This window comes from Bos javanicus, chromosome 26 (assembly GCF_032452875.1).
Source record: "Bos javanicus breed banteng chromosome 26, ARS-OSU_banteng_1.0, whole genome shotgun sequence".
Classification (NCBI taxonomy): Eukaryota; Metazoa; Chordata; class Mammalia; order Artiodactyla; family Bovidae; genus Bos; species Bos javanicus.
This window is the reverse complement of record NC_083893.1, coordinates 23779873-23793407: the sequence shown is the minus strand read 5'-3', so window position 1 is coordinate 23793407 and position 13535 is coordinate 23779873. Positions and strand designations below refer to the sequence as shown.

At 40.1% G+C, this 13535-nt stretch overlaps 1 protein-coding gene across 2 annotated transcripts in view; it reads left to right on the top strand.

Annotated features, from left to right (window-relative positions):
• The first annotated feature begins 6382 nt into the window (after positions 1-6382).
• The window catches only part of PCGF6 (polycomb group ring finger 6), a 31931-nt gene continuing 24778 nt past the window's right edge, over positions 6383-13535 (top strand). Inside the window, exons 1-6 of one of the 2 annotated variants that reach the window (XM_061403326.1) lie at positions 6383-6982; positions 7694-7793; positions 7886-7982; positions 8764-8819; positions 8920-8979; positions 9896-10004. In XM_061403326.1, the coding sequence (XP_061259310.1) occupies positions 6620-6982; positions 7694-7793; positions 7886-7982; positions 8764-8819; positions 8920-8979; positions 9896-10004 (785 nt within the window). In that variant the 5' untranslated portion in view covers positions 6383-6619. The remainder of the gene's footprint in view (positions 6983-7693; positions 7794-7885; positions 7983-8763; positions 8820-8919; positions 8980-9895; positions 10005-13535) is intronic. The other variant, XM_061403325.1, reaches the window with a different exon arrangement.

Genomic DNA, 13535 nt, shown 5'->3' with positions numbered 1-13535 from the left:
AGCATGCATGCATGCAGCAGGTGCCTATGCCTTATTACATCAAACTGTTTCTATCTCTGTTCAAATACACTGTTCTTCATGGAGCAAGATGAGCGTGACCCAGTTCTCCTATAACACTGGAGTCCTGACCTGGCTCTACTGTGGGAGTCCGTTCTTACTGGAGTGTGTGACTGACTGATGCTTTGTCCACTCCTGCCTGAATATCCTGCAGGGCATGAACCACTATCCTCCAAATTGCAAGCTCTTCTGTCACTTACAAACATTCATAGGATTTGGCTAAAGTCCTGTCTGAAAGGAGGCTATCAGCTTTTCCAGTCTTTTCTGACTACTGCTGAGTAGAGGTTTTGCCTTAGAATTCCAATATTTCTAGTGGAAGAGCATTGTATCCTCTTACAAGGGGAAAATAAAGAAAAAACAAACTCCCAAACCCAAGAAATGGCTGCTGGATGATTTATACAGTGAATATACAAAAGTATTCACTCTCAATTGCTTAGTTAAAGCATTCTCTACCTATCTGGACCTAAAGTGATCTGAAGGAGATTGTTGCTTTGTTTAAATATCTTCCAGTGGTTTGCCACAAAGTGGTTCCTTTTCTTTCCTCAATGGGCCCTTCTAATTGTAGTCTCAACCAAGAAACCATGTGAGAAGTGAAAATGAAAGTTGCTCAATTGTATCTGACTCTTTGCAACCCCGTGGACTATACAGTCCATGGGTTTCTCCAGGCCAGAACACTGGAGTGGGTAGCCGTTCCCTTCTCCAGGGGATCTTCCCAACCCAGGGATTGAACCCAGATTTCCCACATTGCAGGTGGCTTCTTGACCATCTGAGCCACCAGGGAAGCCCAAGAATACTAGAGTGGGTAGCTTATCCCTTCTCCAGTGGATCTTCCCAATCCAGGAATCAAACCTGGGTCTCCTGCATTGCAGGTGGATTCTTTACCAGCTGAGCTACCAGGGAAGCCCAAGAAGCCATGGGTTGCCTTATCTTGCAGAATATCCGGTCTAAATTAAGCTAAACCTACATCGAGTGTTTACCAATGTAGCCATACTCCCACCCCAAATGACAAAGCTCTGCCTTATACACTTTAAAATATTTGGATCTCAAAACTATCAGTTGGAGACATTTCGTTAGCTCACTCGGATGAACGCGCGCGCACACACACACACACACACACACACACGCACACAAACCCCTTGTAAACTATTTTTTAAGGACAGGAAGGAGCTATCTAACATTCCTTAACACATGATGATGTGTACCTGACATATATCTGTGGGTTCATGAAAGCATGTTAGAAAAACTGTTTAATCTTATTTAGTTGGCTTCTTTGGTCCAGTTTCATCTTATTTTTGATGGACAATATTTTTGGGGGGGGCAAAATTTTTGATGAACAAAAGTTTGAGGACTTTTTTTTTTAATTCAAGAATTATTTCTATTACATGATTTTTATGAACTCTTTTTTGTCTTCAAAGTCTTTGAATATAATTTTGAAGAGAAAGTTTAATGTAATCATAATATACTATTTTCATATTTGCCATTTTACTTTTAGCTATCTTTATTGAGAATCATTCACATATCATACAATTCACTCATTTATAGTGTACAGTCCAGTGGGTTTTTGCAATCATCACCACATTAAATTTTCATGCCTTTCATCACTCCCAGAAGAAACTCTGTACCTGTTAAACATACATACCCCATTCACCCCAGACACGTCAGTCAAAGGCAATCACTTCTATTTCCTGTCTCTATGGATTTGCTTCTTCTGAACATTTCACATAAATAAAGCCATACTATATGTGATCCTTTATGACTGGCTTCTTTCACTTAGAAAAGTGTTTTCAAAGTTCACTCATGTAGCATGTTTCAGTACTTCATTTCACTTTGTGGTTAAATAATATCCCACAGAATAGACAGGCAACATTTTGTTTATCCATTATCTTGATGACTATTGGAATTCTTTCTTGCTACTATAAATTATGCTGCTATGAACATTCGTGTAAGGGCTGTTGAGTGGACATATATTTTCATTTCTCTTGAATATATACCTAGGAGTGGAATTGCTGGGTTATAGAATAACTTTATTTTTTAGTCATGCAGGCATGAGGGATTTTAGTTGCCTGGCCAGAGATCGAACCTATGCTCCCTAAAATGGAAGTGTGGAGTCCTAACTACTGGACTGCCAGGGAATTCCCTGTATGGTAACTCTTAGTTTAGCCTTTTGAGAACAGTCAGGCTGATTAAAGTCTTTGGTGAATTATTTACTTACAAACAAAAGAAATCACTCCAAGTTCCAAGGAGCATTTATGGATTCCTTGACCCCCCAAGCAGTCCTACCATGTTGGTCATGGATCTGCTTTAAAATTTTGGTGCTCAGAAGGAGTGGACCTGAAGGCATCTGGCAGCAAGAGCAGCAGCTCCAACAGAGTGTTCCAAAAGCTGTACCAGGAAGATTAGAATGGACATTTCCCAGATGGGCCTTAGCCCACGGAGATATTTCCCAATCCACCCTTCTTATCCCAATAAAAACAAATTCACAAGAAAAAAAATTGGTTCCCAGAGACCCACTATTCTTTACAGTCCACCAGATTCTGCTATCTCATAAAGGATGTAGTGAATTAGTGCATGAACTAATACTGATTTTTATTTTTTGGCCATGCCAAGTGGTTTGCAGGATCTTAGTTTCTCAACCAGGGATTGAATCCTGGCCCTCAGCAATTAAAGCCGGGAATCCTAACCCCTGGGCCACTCGGGAATTCCCAATGATTTTTAGATATGTCTTTGCTTTGATTTATTTGTTTTTGGTTGTGTTGGGTCTCTGTTGCTGCACGGGCTTTCCTCTAGTTGTGGAGAGCAAGGGCTCCTTTCTAGTCGTGATGTGAGGGCCTCTGCTTGCAGTGGCTTCTCTTATTGTGGAGCACAGGCTCTGGAGTGCCCGAGCTTCAGTAGCTGTGGCATATGGACTCAGTAGCTGTGGCTCCCAGGCTCTAGGGCACAGGCTCAACAGTTGTGATGCATGGGTTTAGTTGCTCTATGGCATGTGGGATCTTCCCGAATTAGGGACTGAACCCGTGTCTCCTGCATTGGCAGGTGGATTCTTAACCACTGAGCCACCGGGGAAGCCCCTAGATATGTCTGTTTGAAATATCAAAGCAAACCTCTCTCCCCTGACAAAACAAACAAACAAAAAAACCTTCTAATATTGATATTTTACATTGTCTACAACTAATCATGATATATGGACTAGAATTACTAGTTGTACTAGATCCATTTTTGCTGTTTACATTTATACCATTCTAACAAGATAGCATCCAGGGTGAGAGTGAAGTTCTGGTTCAGTCTAGGGCATGACTCAGTTGTGTTGCCTTATCAAAATGTAAAGATCCCAGATAAGTGCTCCAGATATAACTTGGATGTGGTAACACACATGATCACAATGGAGTACAAGAAATTCTCATTTGACAAAAGAGATACATTGTGGAAGGCCTGCATATTATAAACATCACATAATTAGGCCATTTGCCATATGTATAAGTCAGGGTTCTACCAAAGAGACATAATCAGTAGGAGATAAATATATATATATATGAGATTTATTATTACAAGGAATTCCCTTATATGATTGTGAGTGCTTGCTAAGCAGGGTCTGAAATTCCCATACCAGGCCAACAGAATGGAAACTCCTGTGCATGGGCTGATGATGCAGTCTATAGAAAGAATTTCTTCCTCAGAGAAATCTTGGTTTTGCTTCTAAGGCTCTTTAACTTATTGGATACAGTCCATTCAAATTATAAAGGATAGTATCTTTTACTTAGTTACTGATTGTAATGTTAATCACATGTACAAAATACTTTCATAGTAACACCTACATAAGCTTTTGAATAACTGTATTATAGCCTAGCCAAGTTGACACATAAAACGAGCCATCATGGGACCTCCATGATGGTCCAGTGGTTAAGACTCTGCCACTCCACTGCAAGGGACGCTGCTTCAACCCCTGGTATGGGAATAAGATCCCACATGCCACATGGTGTGGACAACAAATAAATAAGTGATTTAAATTAAAAAAAAATAGCTATCATACCAAAGAACTGACAAAGGCTGCAGATATTTTAGTTTACCAACTATACTGACACGCCCCTGTGGCAGTAATGCAAGCTCATAATTTACTCAGCTTATCAGCTTTGAAAATACTGCAATTCTTGACTGTATTTTTAAAAATTTTAGGGTTTTCAATATTTCATATTCTTTACATAAAGTAAAACTTTATTAACATTGTTATTAATATTTTATACAATACTAATTTAAAATTATATTAGTGAAATGCACAGTACAAGCAATTCTTTTGTCAGATAGCTTTTACAATGTCAATCAGGGTTAAACACTGTGGCTTTTAACATAATTACTTGGAGGCTTTTGCAGTTTTAGGCCTTTTAAGGAGAGCACCTTGGGTATCTGGGTCTGTCTCTTTCAGTTTCTTCAACCATCCTCTTTCAGTGTTATAGTCCAGTTCCCATCCTTCTTCCTCAAGACTCTACACTCCTTACAGGAGGAGACATTTTCTTCCTTCCTTCCATGTCTTCTTGGATCTTGCAAACCTCCATATCTCAGGCTTGATCAGACTTTGGGGACTTCAAAGAGAGAGGTGAGGCCCAGATCAGGAGCCATGGATGGGGACTGAAACAGGATGGAAGGGGGCAAGGCACAACCTCTAAAGGAATGACACAGCCCTTGAAGATATAACCAGAAGTGGTTAGAACCAACTAGGTCCAAGAGAGTAGATTAGACTTCCAGTAGGCCTTGAGCCTCATCACACACTCATCGCAATACATTAGCATGCTAAATGACAAACCCACATATACCACGTCTGTTTCCAGGTTGACTGTAACTGGGTGGTGGCCCAATTCCTGGAAATCTCTACCCCTTCTCCAAAATATTGATAGTTGGAATAATCCTCCTATTTGTTAGCCTATGAAATTACTCAGTCCATAAAAACAACCACCCCATATTTTGCTGTCTGAGATGGCCCACAGTCTGGTTATAGAGTGTGTTTCTCTCTAAATAAACTCACCTCTTACCTATCACTTTGTCTTTCACTTAATTCTTTCTGCATAAGACATAAAGAACCTGAGCTTCAGGGCTTCCTTTTTGGCTCAGTGGTAAAGAATTCACCTGCCAATGCAGGAGACACAGGTTCAATCCCTGGTCCAGGAAGACCCCCCACACCATGGAGCAACCAAGCCTGTACGCCACAATTACTGAGCCCATGTGCCACAACAATTGAAACCCTCACCCTATAGCCCATGCTCTGCAACAAGAGCAGCTACTGCAATGAGAAGCCTGCACCCCCTAACTAAAGAGTAGACCTGCTTGCCACACCTAGAGAAAAGTCGGTGTAGCAACAAAAACCCAGCACAGCCAAAAATAAATAAATACATTTTTTTAAAAAAGAAGAAACTGAGCTTCACTAAGTCCTGAGACCAGATGTGTGATCTCAGTTAAAACACCATGGATTCAAGTCTCAGTCTGAGTTTTGGCAGCATTTAAAGTTCTAACCTAGGGGTTTGAGTCCCAATGTAAGTTTTTTGGTTTCAGCACCAAATCCAGCTCAGTTTTACCCAAATGAGCATAGGAATTTGATATCTTCACCAGTTCCCTGAGAAGTATGTACACCACTCCCAAGTCAGCATTAATTTTACTCGGTGACAACACATTCTGTCACAGATGTCACTTCCCACAGCATTATTTCGTTAAGGGACATTTGAGTCCTCTCTGAATATGGCTCCCAAACTTCACGACATTAGTCGCCAATATCTTTCCAAGAATAAAGTACACCAGCTCCAAATCTCTCTTCTAATAAGATTGGGGGATTGGGACGCATTGGTAGGTCTCAGTTCCTTCTTCAGCAGGCCCTCAATAAATATTTGCTGAATTAAATAGAATGAACTTTCCTTTATGTGATGGGGAATCACAAATGGCCTTTGAATTATGATTAAATTTCCACCGTGTGGCAATACAAGCATTAATTCCTCCAAATAAACTTACATATTTCAAAGTAGAAACTTCATACTTCCTAATGGAAATATTCTTGCACAGAACAACATCACTGGTACTCAAGTTGAAATCATTATTATTCATAATGGAACATCGTTATACCAACTATTTCAGGGCTCCGCGCATCTGATGCAAACAGAATATTGTTGTCTGCTGCTGCTGCTGCTGCTAAGTCGCTTCAGTCGTGTCCGACTCTGTGCGACCCCATAGACGCCAGCCCACCAGGCTCCTCCATCCATTGGATTTTCCAGGCAAGAGTACTGGAGTGGGGTGCCTTTGCCTTCTCCAAGGAACCAATTCCGTCATTTTTAGAAGCAGTGTAGAGCGCATCAGTCTTTCGAAGTATAAAATGGGTGAGGTTATTCTAAGTTGTGGCCTGCAAGCCCCGCCCCATATACCTGAGTGGCTCCGCCTACTGCCCGGCTTAGGTGAGGGGCGGTGAACCACATTTCCCAGCGGGCCCTGCAGGCCTTTAGCGCCTGCGCGTTGGCAGCTCAGGCAGGCGGACGGAACTCCCGCGCTATCCAGCCACCTGGTCTCGCCTCATCTGTTCTCTACCTACGGCATGGAGGGGCTCCCGGCGGTAACCGCAGGCAACGCGGGCGCTGCCAAGGCCGAGGGAGCCGCAACCATGCCGCCGCCGCCTCCCGTCTCCCCGCCTGCCCTCACTCCGGCACCCGCAGCGGGTGAGGAGGGCCCGCCGCCCCTACCCGAGGCGGGGGATCCCGGCTGCTCGGGCTCCCGGCCCCCTGAGCTGGAGCCGGAGCGCAGCCTGGGCCGCTTGAGGGGCCGCTTCGAGGACGAGGACGAGGAGTTGGAAGAAGATGAGGACCTGGAGGAAGAAGAAGAGGAGGAAGAGGAGGAAGAGATGAGCCACTTCTCGCTGAGGCTGGAGGGGGGCCGGCCGGACTCCGAGGACGAAGAGGAGGTATTGATAGCCCCTGTTTGACCACGCCGGCCCTCCGCCGTTAGGGCCGGGCCGGATGTCCCCGCTCGCCGCTGCATCCTTTGGCATTGGAGTCCACCCTCGCCTCTCCTTGCGCTGCCTGCTCGTGGCGCGGACTGGCCTTCTGTCCCTGCCAACTCATTTTGTAAGATTCCGGCAGTCACTTAAGCTCTCTGGGTCCGACTCACTCATTATTGAAGCTACTGCGTGCCAGGGATGTAGGCGCCAAGGGTACTGTTCTCCTGCCTTCTAGAAGCTTACAGTGGCTGGGAGTACAGTCCAGTTCTACAGAATGTTGAGAGTGTGGGGGAAACCCTTCCCCACCTAGTCAATCTCTAATTGGGAAGATTTTTTTTTTTAATTGGGGCAGCGCGTACTTCATTAATTCAGACAGTATACCCAGCCAGTCAGAATTTGTGTATTAAACACCAGTATCTGGAAAGTTTGTCCATTTTGTGATAATTCATAAAGTAAGATGTCCTTCATCTGGCAATATACAGTAGCTCCAAAAAGAATGAGATCTTTTTGAAACCTTGGTTCATATTGTATTATTGTAACTTTGAGAGTATTTGAAGGGTCTGAGGTATTAGAACATGTTTCCATGTTGCAAAGTAAACTACACATTGTTGACAAAAAAAATTTAGGACGTATGACTTGGCAAGGATTTGTAACCTATTTCCATTGCATTTGCAGCGCCTGATCAATCTCTCTGAGCTGACTCCGTACATCTTGTGTTCCATTTGCAAAGGTTATTTAATAGATGCAACTACCATTACAGAATGTCTTCATACATGTAAGCATATAGTTCATTACATTTCCAAATAATATATTAAGTTTTTGAAATGTCTTGAAAACATTCTAATTCCAATATTTTTTTCCCAACAGTTTGTAAAAGCTGCATTGTCAGACACTTTTACTATAGCAACAGATGTCCAAAATGCAACATTGTAGTACATCAGACACAACCTCTTTACAACATAAGGTAAGAAAAATAAGTAACATTTATATAATAGGTATACTTTTTCTGAAAGATTGAAATTGTGTAGTTGGTAGTAAATTCTTGACCTATCTCAAAATGACGAGAAAGGGAAATGCATACTCTTTAAAGAAATACATACAGAGCACTTACTGTATACCAGGCACTGTGACGTCTGCTGTAAACCTTAAAAGAAAAAAAAAAAGGTACAGACCTCTTTTCTTGAGGATTTAAATTCCATCACTGAAGTTGATGATGCTAATTTAGACTTGTCATTTTCTGTGTATCTAGAATTCTGTTTTTAAAATAACTGAAATAACTGGCCTCTTTAGAAAAACCTATCTGTCATAAGTCATTGTGGCTTATTAATCAAATTTTCATTTCATGCTCAGTTTGCTAAGGAAAGAAAAACACTAAAAGTGGACTGCTTTCATTTGTTTAGCAAATACTATTATGTTTTTATTACTTCACAGGACAGTATTTTGCAGATGATACACAGAATTTTTAAGTACTGTCTCTGCCCTCAAACTCACATTCTTATTTGGGAAATAAGACCAGTTCACATGGAACAATTTAGCAAACTGTTCAAGAGTCTATAATTACGACAATGTGTAATTACTTGAGTTTCTCTTAGAAGAGAACCATTAGTGCTACCTAAAAGTAACTCACCTCTGAGAAAGGAGATATTCACTCCTAACAGAAAACAGTTACACACAAAGAGCATCATTCACTTTACCAAATGCTTTTTCTGAATTCTGAGGTATTCTCCATCCTTTCCTTTTATTAGGTTGGACCGACAGTTACAAGACATAGTGTACAAATTAGTGATCAATCTAGAGGAAAGTAAGTTTATTTTATTACCTAGTTGTAAATCCCCGAATCTCTTCTGACTCTACTAGTTATATTTTAAGTGTAATTTAGTCTGTGTTTTATCATTTTTTAGGAGAAAAAAAGCAAATGCATGATTTCTATAAAGAAAGAGGTCTAGAAGTACCTAAACCTGGTAAGTTTGGGTGTATATCATAATGTATTTATAGATTAAAAAATACTAACTTAATAAAATTCACTCCCTTTGAGGTTCTTTTTTGGTGATAGCTGGTTATTTTTTGATCAAAGAGAGAGAAAGATTTTGAAGGCAGTGACTTACTGTAACCCAATTTGTAAGGCTTGACGAGTAGAGGCTCTGGAGCTGGATTGTGATTCTGGCTCTGCCACCTTATTAGGTCTATAACTTGGACAGATGACTTCAGTGTTTCAGTTTCTTCTTCTATAAAGCAGGGATAATTGTAGCACTTTATAAAGTTGTTGTAAGGACTCACTAAGTAATGCGAAGCACTTAAAACAGTGCCTGGAACATAGTAACTGCTCAAAAACTAGTTTTTATGGTGATGGTAATGTCACAGTATGGAAGTTAGATTTGAGTTTAAATCCTCATTCTTCCACTTACTATGTGGGTGACTTTAGGCAAATTGCCTAATCTCATTAAATTGAATCTCATTTTCTTTACAGTTAAAGTACTTCAATTAAAAAAAAAAAAAAAAGCAGTAGTACCTATGCCATGGAATCATAATCAGGGTTAAATACAATAGTGCATATAAAAAGTGCTGAGCATGAGCCCTGGCACATAGTAGTGCTTATTAAGGATTACCCACAGCTATTGTTGCTTTTATGCTGAGCTTTCTTTGTGGCCCTGATAAACCAGCCACATATGTCTGCCTTCCACTGTGGAGCACTCCCCAGGCTTGTCACTAATTTCACTGGCTTTGACAGTTTAGCTAATGTTATTTGAAAAAGGGAGAGTGAGTGCTTTATGATCTTTTAAATAGTCATCATAGTTAAATCTGTGTAATTATTTTTCAGAAATCTCAATTTATGAAGTTTTTATTCTAACTCAACTTTTTTGTTTGGCTATCAAATAGCTGTTCCACAGCCAGTCCCTTCAAGCAAAGGAAGAACTAAGAAAGTCTTAGAATCAGTGTTTCGTATTCCACCTGAACTTGACATGTCTTTATTACTAGAGTTTATTGGGTGAGTACCCTAAACCTCTACCTCTAAACTTTAAAATAAAGAAATTTTAAAGTCCCAACAGTTACAAAATCATCCTGAGCTAAGGTACTAGAGAGTAGCACAATAACTACTTATATCTTTATCATCTGGCTTTCAAAATCAACCTTGCTATTATGGCAGAAGGCACTTGGCTACCTCTCCCTATTCATTCCCTGCTTCCCTTAGAGGTTAATAACTGCTCTCCTAAAAGTAATGATTATCATTCCCATGCATTTTTTTATGTGTTTACCACATGTGTATGTATTCCTAAACAATATGTAGAATTGTTTTTGTCCATTTAAAAACCTTAAATGGTGTCATACTGTTTTCCAACTTTTTTCACTTAGCACTGTGATTCATCCATGTTAAAATGTATAACTAGTTCACTTATTTTCACTGGGTGTTCCCTTAAAATAAACATACCATAATTTATCTTTGCTTGTACTTTGGAGCACTTAGGTTGTTTCTAAATTTTTTTGCTATTGTACACAGTGTCGCTTTAAACATTTTTTACAGATCTCCTTGTGTCTTTGTGAGATAGTTCTCTAAGAGTGTAGATTTGTTGAGTCTTAGGATATGTTCCGGAGAAGGCAATGGCACCCCACTCCAGTACTTTGCCTGGAAAAGCCCGTGGATGGAGGAGCCTGGTAGGCTGCAGTCCATGGGGTCGCTAAGAGTCGGACACAACTGAGCGACTTCACTTTCACTTTTCACTTTCATGCATTGGAGAAGGAAATGGCACCCTACTCCAGTGTTCTTTCCTGGAGAATCCCAGGGACGGGGGAGCCTGGTGGCTGCCGTCTATGGGGTCACACAGAGTCGGACACGACTGAAGTGACTTAGCAGCAGCAGCAGGATATGTTCAACTTCAACTTTACTTGGTTTTGCCAAATTATTTTCCAAAAATTGAATATCTCTCTAATTCATATAAATTGCTTCTTTCCAACACTGTAACATATAGTGTACTCCATTATATTGCAGCAGTGTTAGACCAACTGTCATCATAGAGTTGGCCTGTATCAAACTAGTTTTTGAAATAATTACATGGTTTGCGGGATAAACTAAAATGCTTTTCTTGGAAAATCTGGATCTTCTATTTTATGTCCCTGATGACTATTTGACTTCTCAGTCACTTCCTCCTTATAACTCTAGGTTGCCTGTATTATTTATTTAGTATCTAGCTTGTACTATGTTGTATTTATCTCTTTATGTACTCATTCTGTGTTCTCAAATATTATGGATCCCTGAGAGGTGAGAAACCTTTCTTATGCCTCCACTGAGCCCACATAGTAGTGTTTTGTGATAAATGAAATAAAGATCTCTTTAGAAGAATAAGAAATCATATAATACCAAACTTTAAAACAGCACTTTCTGTAAAGAATGTGTTCCAGCCTAAATGTCCAAAAAGGAACTAGTAAATTAATGGTATGTGGAACATGAGCATGTGCTAGTAACATACGTGCTAGTATGGAACAATTGCCAAAATTCACTTTCTTAAGTGAAAAAAATAAGATGTAGAAGAGAATATATAGGATGTGCTCATTTATGTCTTTTAAGAAAGGGGGTGGTGGACATATGTGTGTGTATATGTATATATTTCCCCCCAGAACAAGGATAGACCATTTCTGAAAGGACATTTAAGAAAATGTTGATAGCAGTTACTTCTATAAAAGGGCATTGGAGTTTATGAATCTAGGATCAGAAAAAGTCTTACTTTTCATTGTGTTTGACTTTTTACCATGTAACTTGATTTTTAATAAGTCTAGTTAATTAAAATTGAAAATTGAAGGGAATTTGTATTTCTGAAACATTATTTTGAAGAAATGTAACCTTTTCCACTAATGCACAATAGGAACTTTTTTTAAACCTTTTTTGAAAAGTGGCAGTAATGTAAAGATGGCAAATATGTGCCAAGTGTGCTACATTATCTCTGCCTCTGCCAGCAGCACAAATCAGTACTTAATCATGACATGCTTGACCACAGTATTCAAAGTAGTCATTACCATTTACCAGGGCTGTTCCATTTTTAACACATTCCCTGCTGTAGAAAAAAAGAAGCCCTCACTTGGAATAAGATCTCTATTTAAGTCCTAACTCCTTTGTTATATAGCTTTGTAAAATTGAACTAACCACTTTCTGTTAATGCATTAGATGCTTATTAAGGTGCTGCTGTGTACCAGCACAGCAATCTGCTAACTGTTGGGAATGTAATTTGGATAAGTCAGCCATGGCCCTTGCCCTCATGTAACTTGTAGTTTTTAGCTTCTTCAGCTTCCCTGTCTGTAAAATGAGAGAACTGACCTTTGTATGTTGTTGATTATGATGGGTAATCTGTCTACATCAGAAAATAGTCTTTTATCTGTTTTCAAATGGTTATGGGGAAGAAAGCTTCCAATGTGGCAAGAAGTCCTTTTGAAGTCACCAGTCCTCAGAGTTAAATCCCCACATGTTTATTACATTGAAAAGCGTGGTGTTACCCCTGAAGTCAGGCTACTGAGGGTAAGCCATAGGAAGCTCTTTCATGGTAGGACAAATTGCAGGTGAGATTTTTAACCTGATGCAAGTATAAGGGTAAATTTGATCCAGCTAATGACCCTGCTTGAATTGGAGGAGCAAAAATACTGAGCTGGGTTCAGCCTATGGACAGTGGTTTTTCAACCGCTGGAATGAGCATCAAGTCAGATTCCCCACTCCACCTCCAAATTTGGTGTGCATCTTTTGTGATCTTAAGATAGTCTTGTACAGTACTTCTTTTTGTTTTCCAGTTTCTATGTGTAAGGTAGGAAATTATAAAAAGAAATAATCTTAGGCAGTATAGTGTATACAGAAAAAACATAACTCAAGGTATGTAACCCTTAGGATGTAGCTTAACTCCTCTGGTCATCGGTTTCCATATTTCTAAGTTAGAGATTATAATACCAACTCACAGGATTGTCATAAGAATCTACATGCGGTATTCCTCACATGTCTAAACTACTATAATATATGCATATTGAAATAATGCAGTCTCATTCAGAAATAAAGGTTAGTCTGGTGCTATAATATGTACAGCATCTGCCTGGTAAAGAAAATAGACTCACATGAGAGTATATGATAGAAGACACGGCAAAAATTTAATGTAATCTTAAGCTCAGTGGTGTTTAGTAAACCAGAGACTTGCTATTTCACTGTATGCTATGCTAGCCAACTAGGGTCTTATGTTCAGCTCCGGGCACTACATTTTAAGAGAGTGGTTGGTAAATGGAGGTGTAATCAGAACAGTAAAAGGTGTGAAAACCATGTCATGTGCGGTGGCAGAAAAACTGAATCTAATTCGCAAGAGCACCAAAAGGTGAAACTAGGACCAGTAGGTATGTTACGGGAAGAAACATTTGATTCAGTGCAAGCAAGTGGTTTCTGAGATCAGATCAGATCAGATCAGATCAGTCGCTCAGTCGTGTCGGAGTCTTTGCGACCCCATGAATCACAGCACGCCAGGCCTCCCTGTCCATCACCAACTCCCGGAGTTCACTG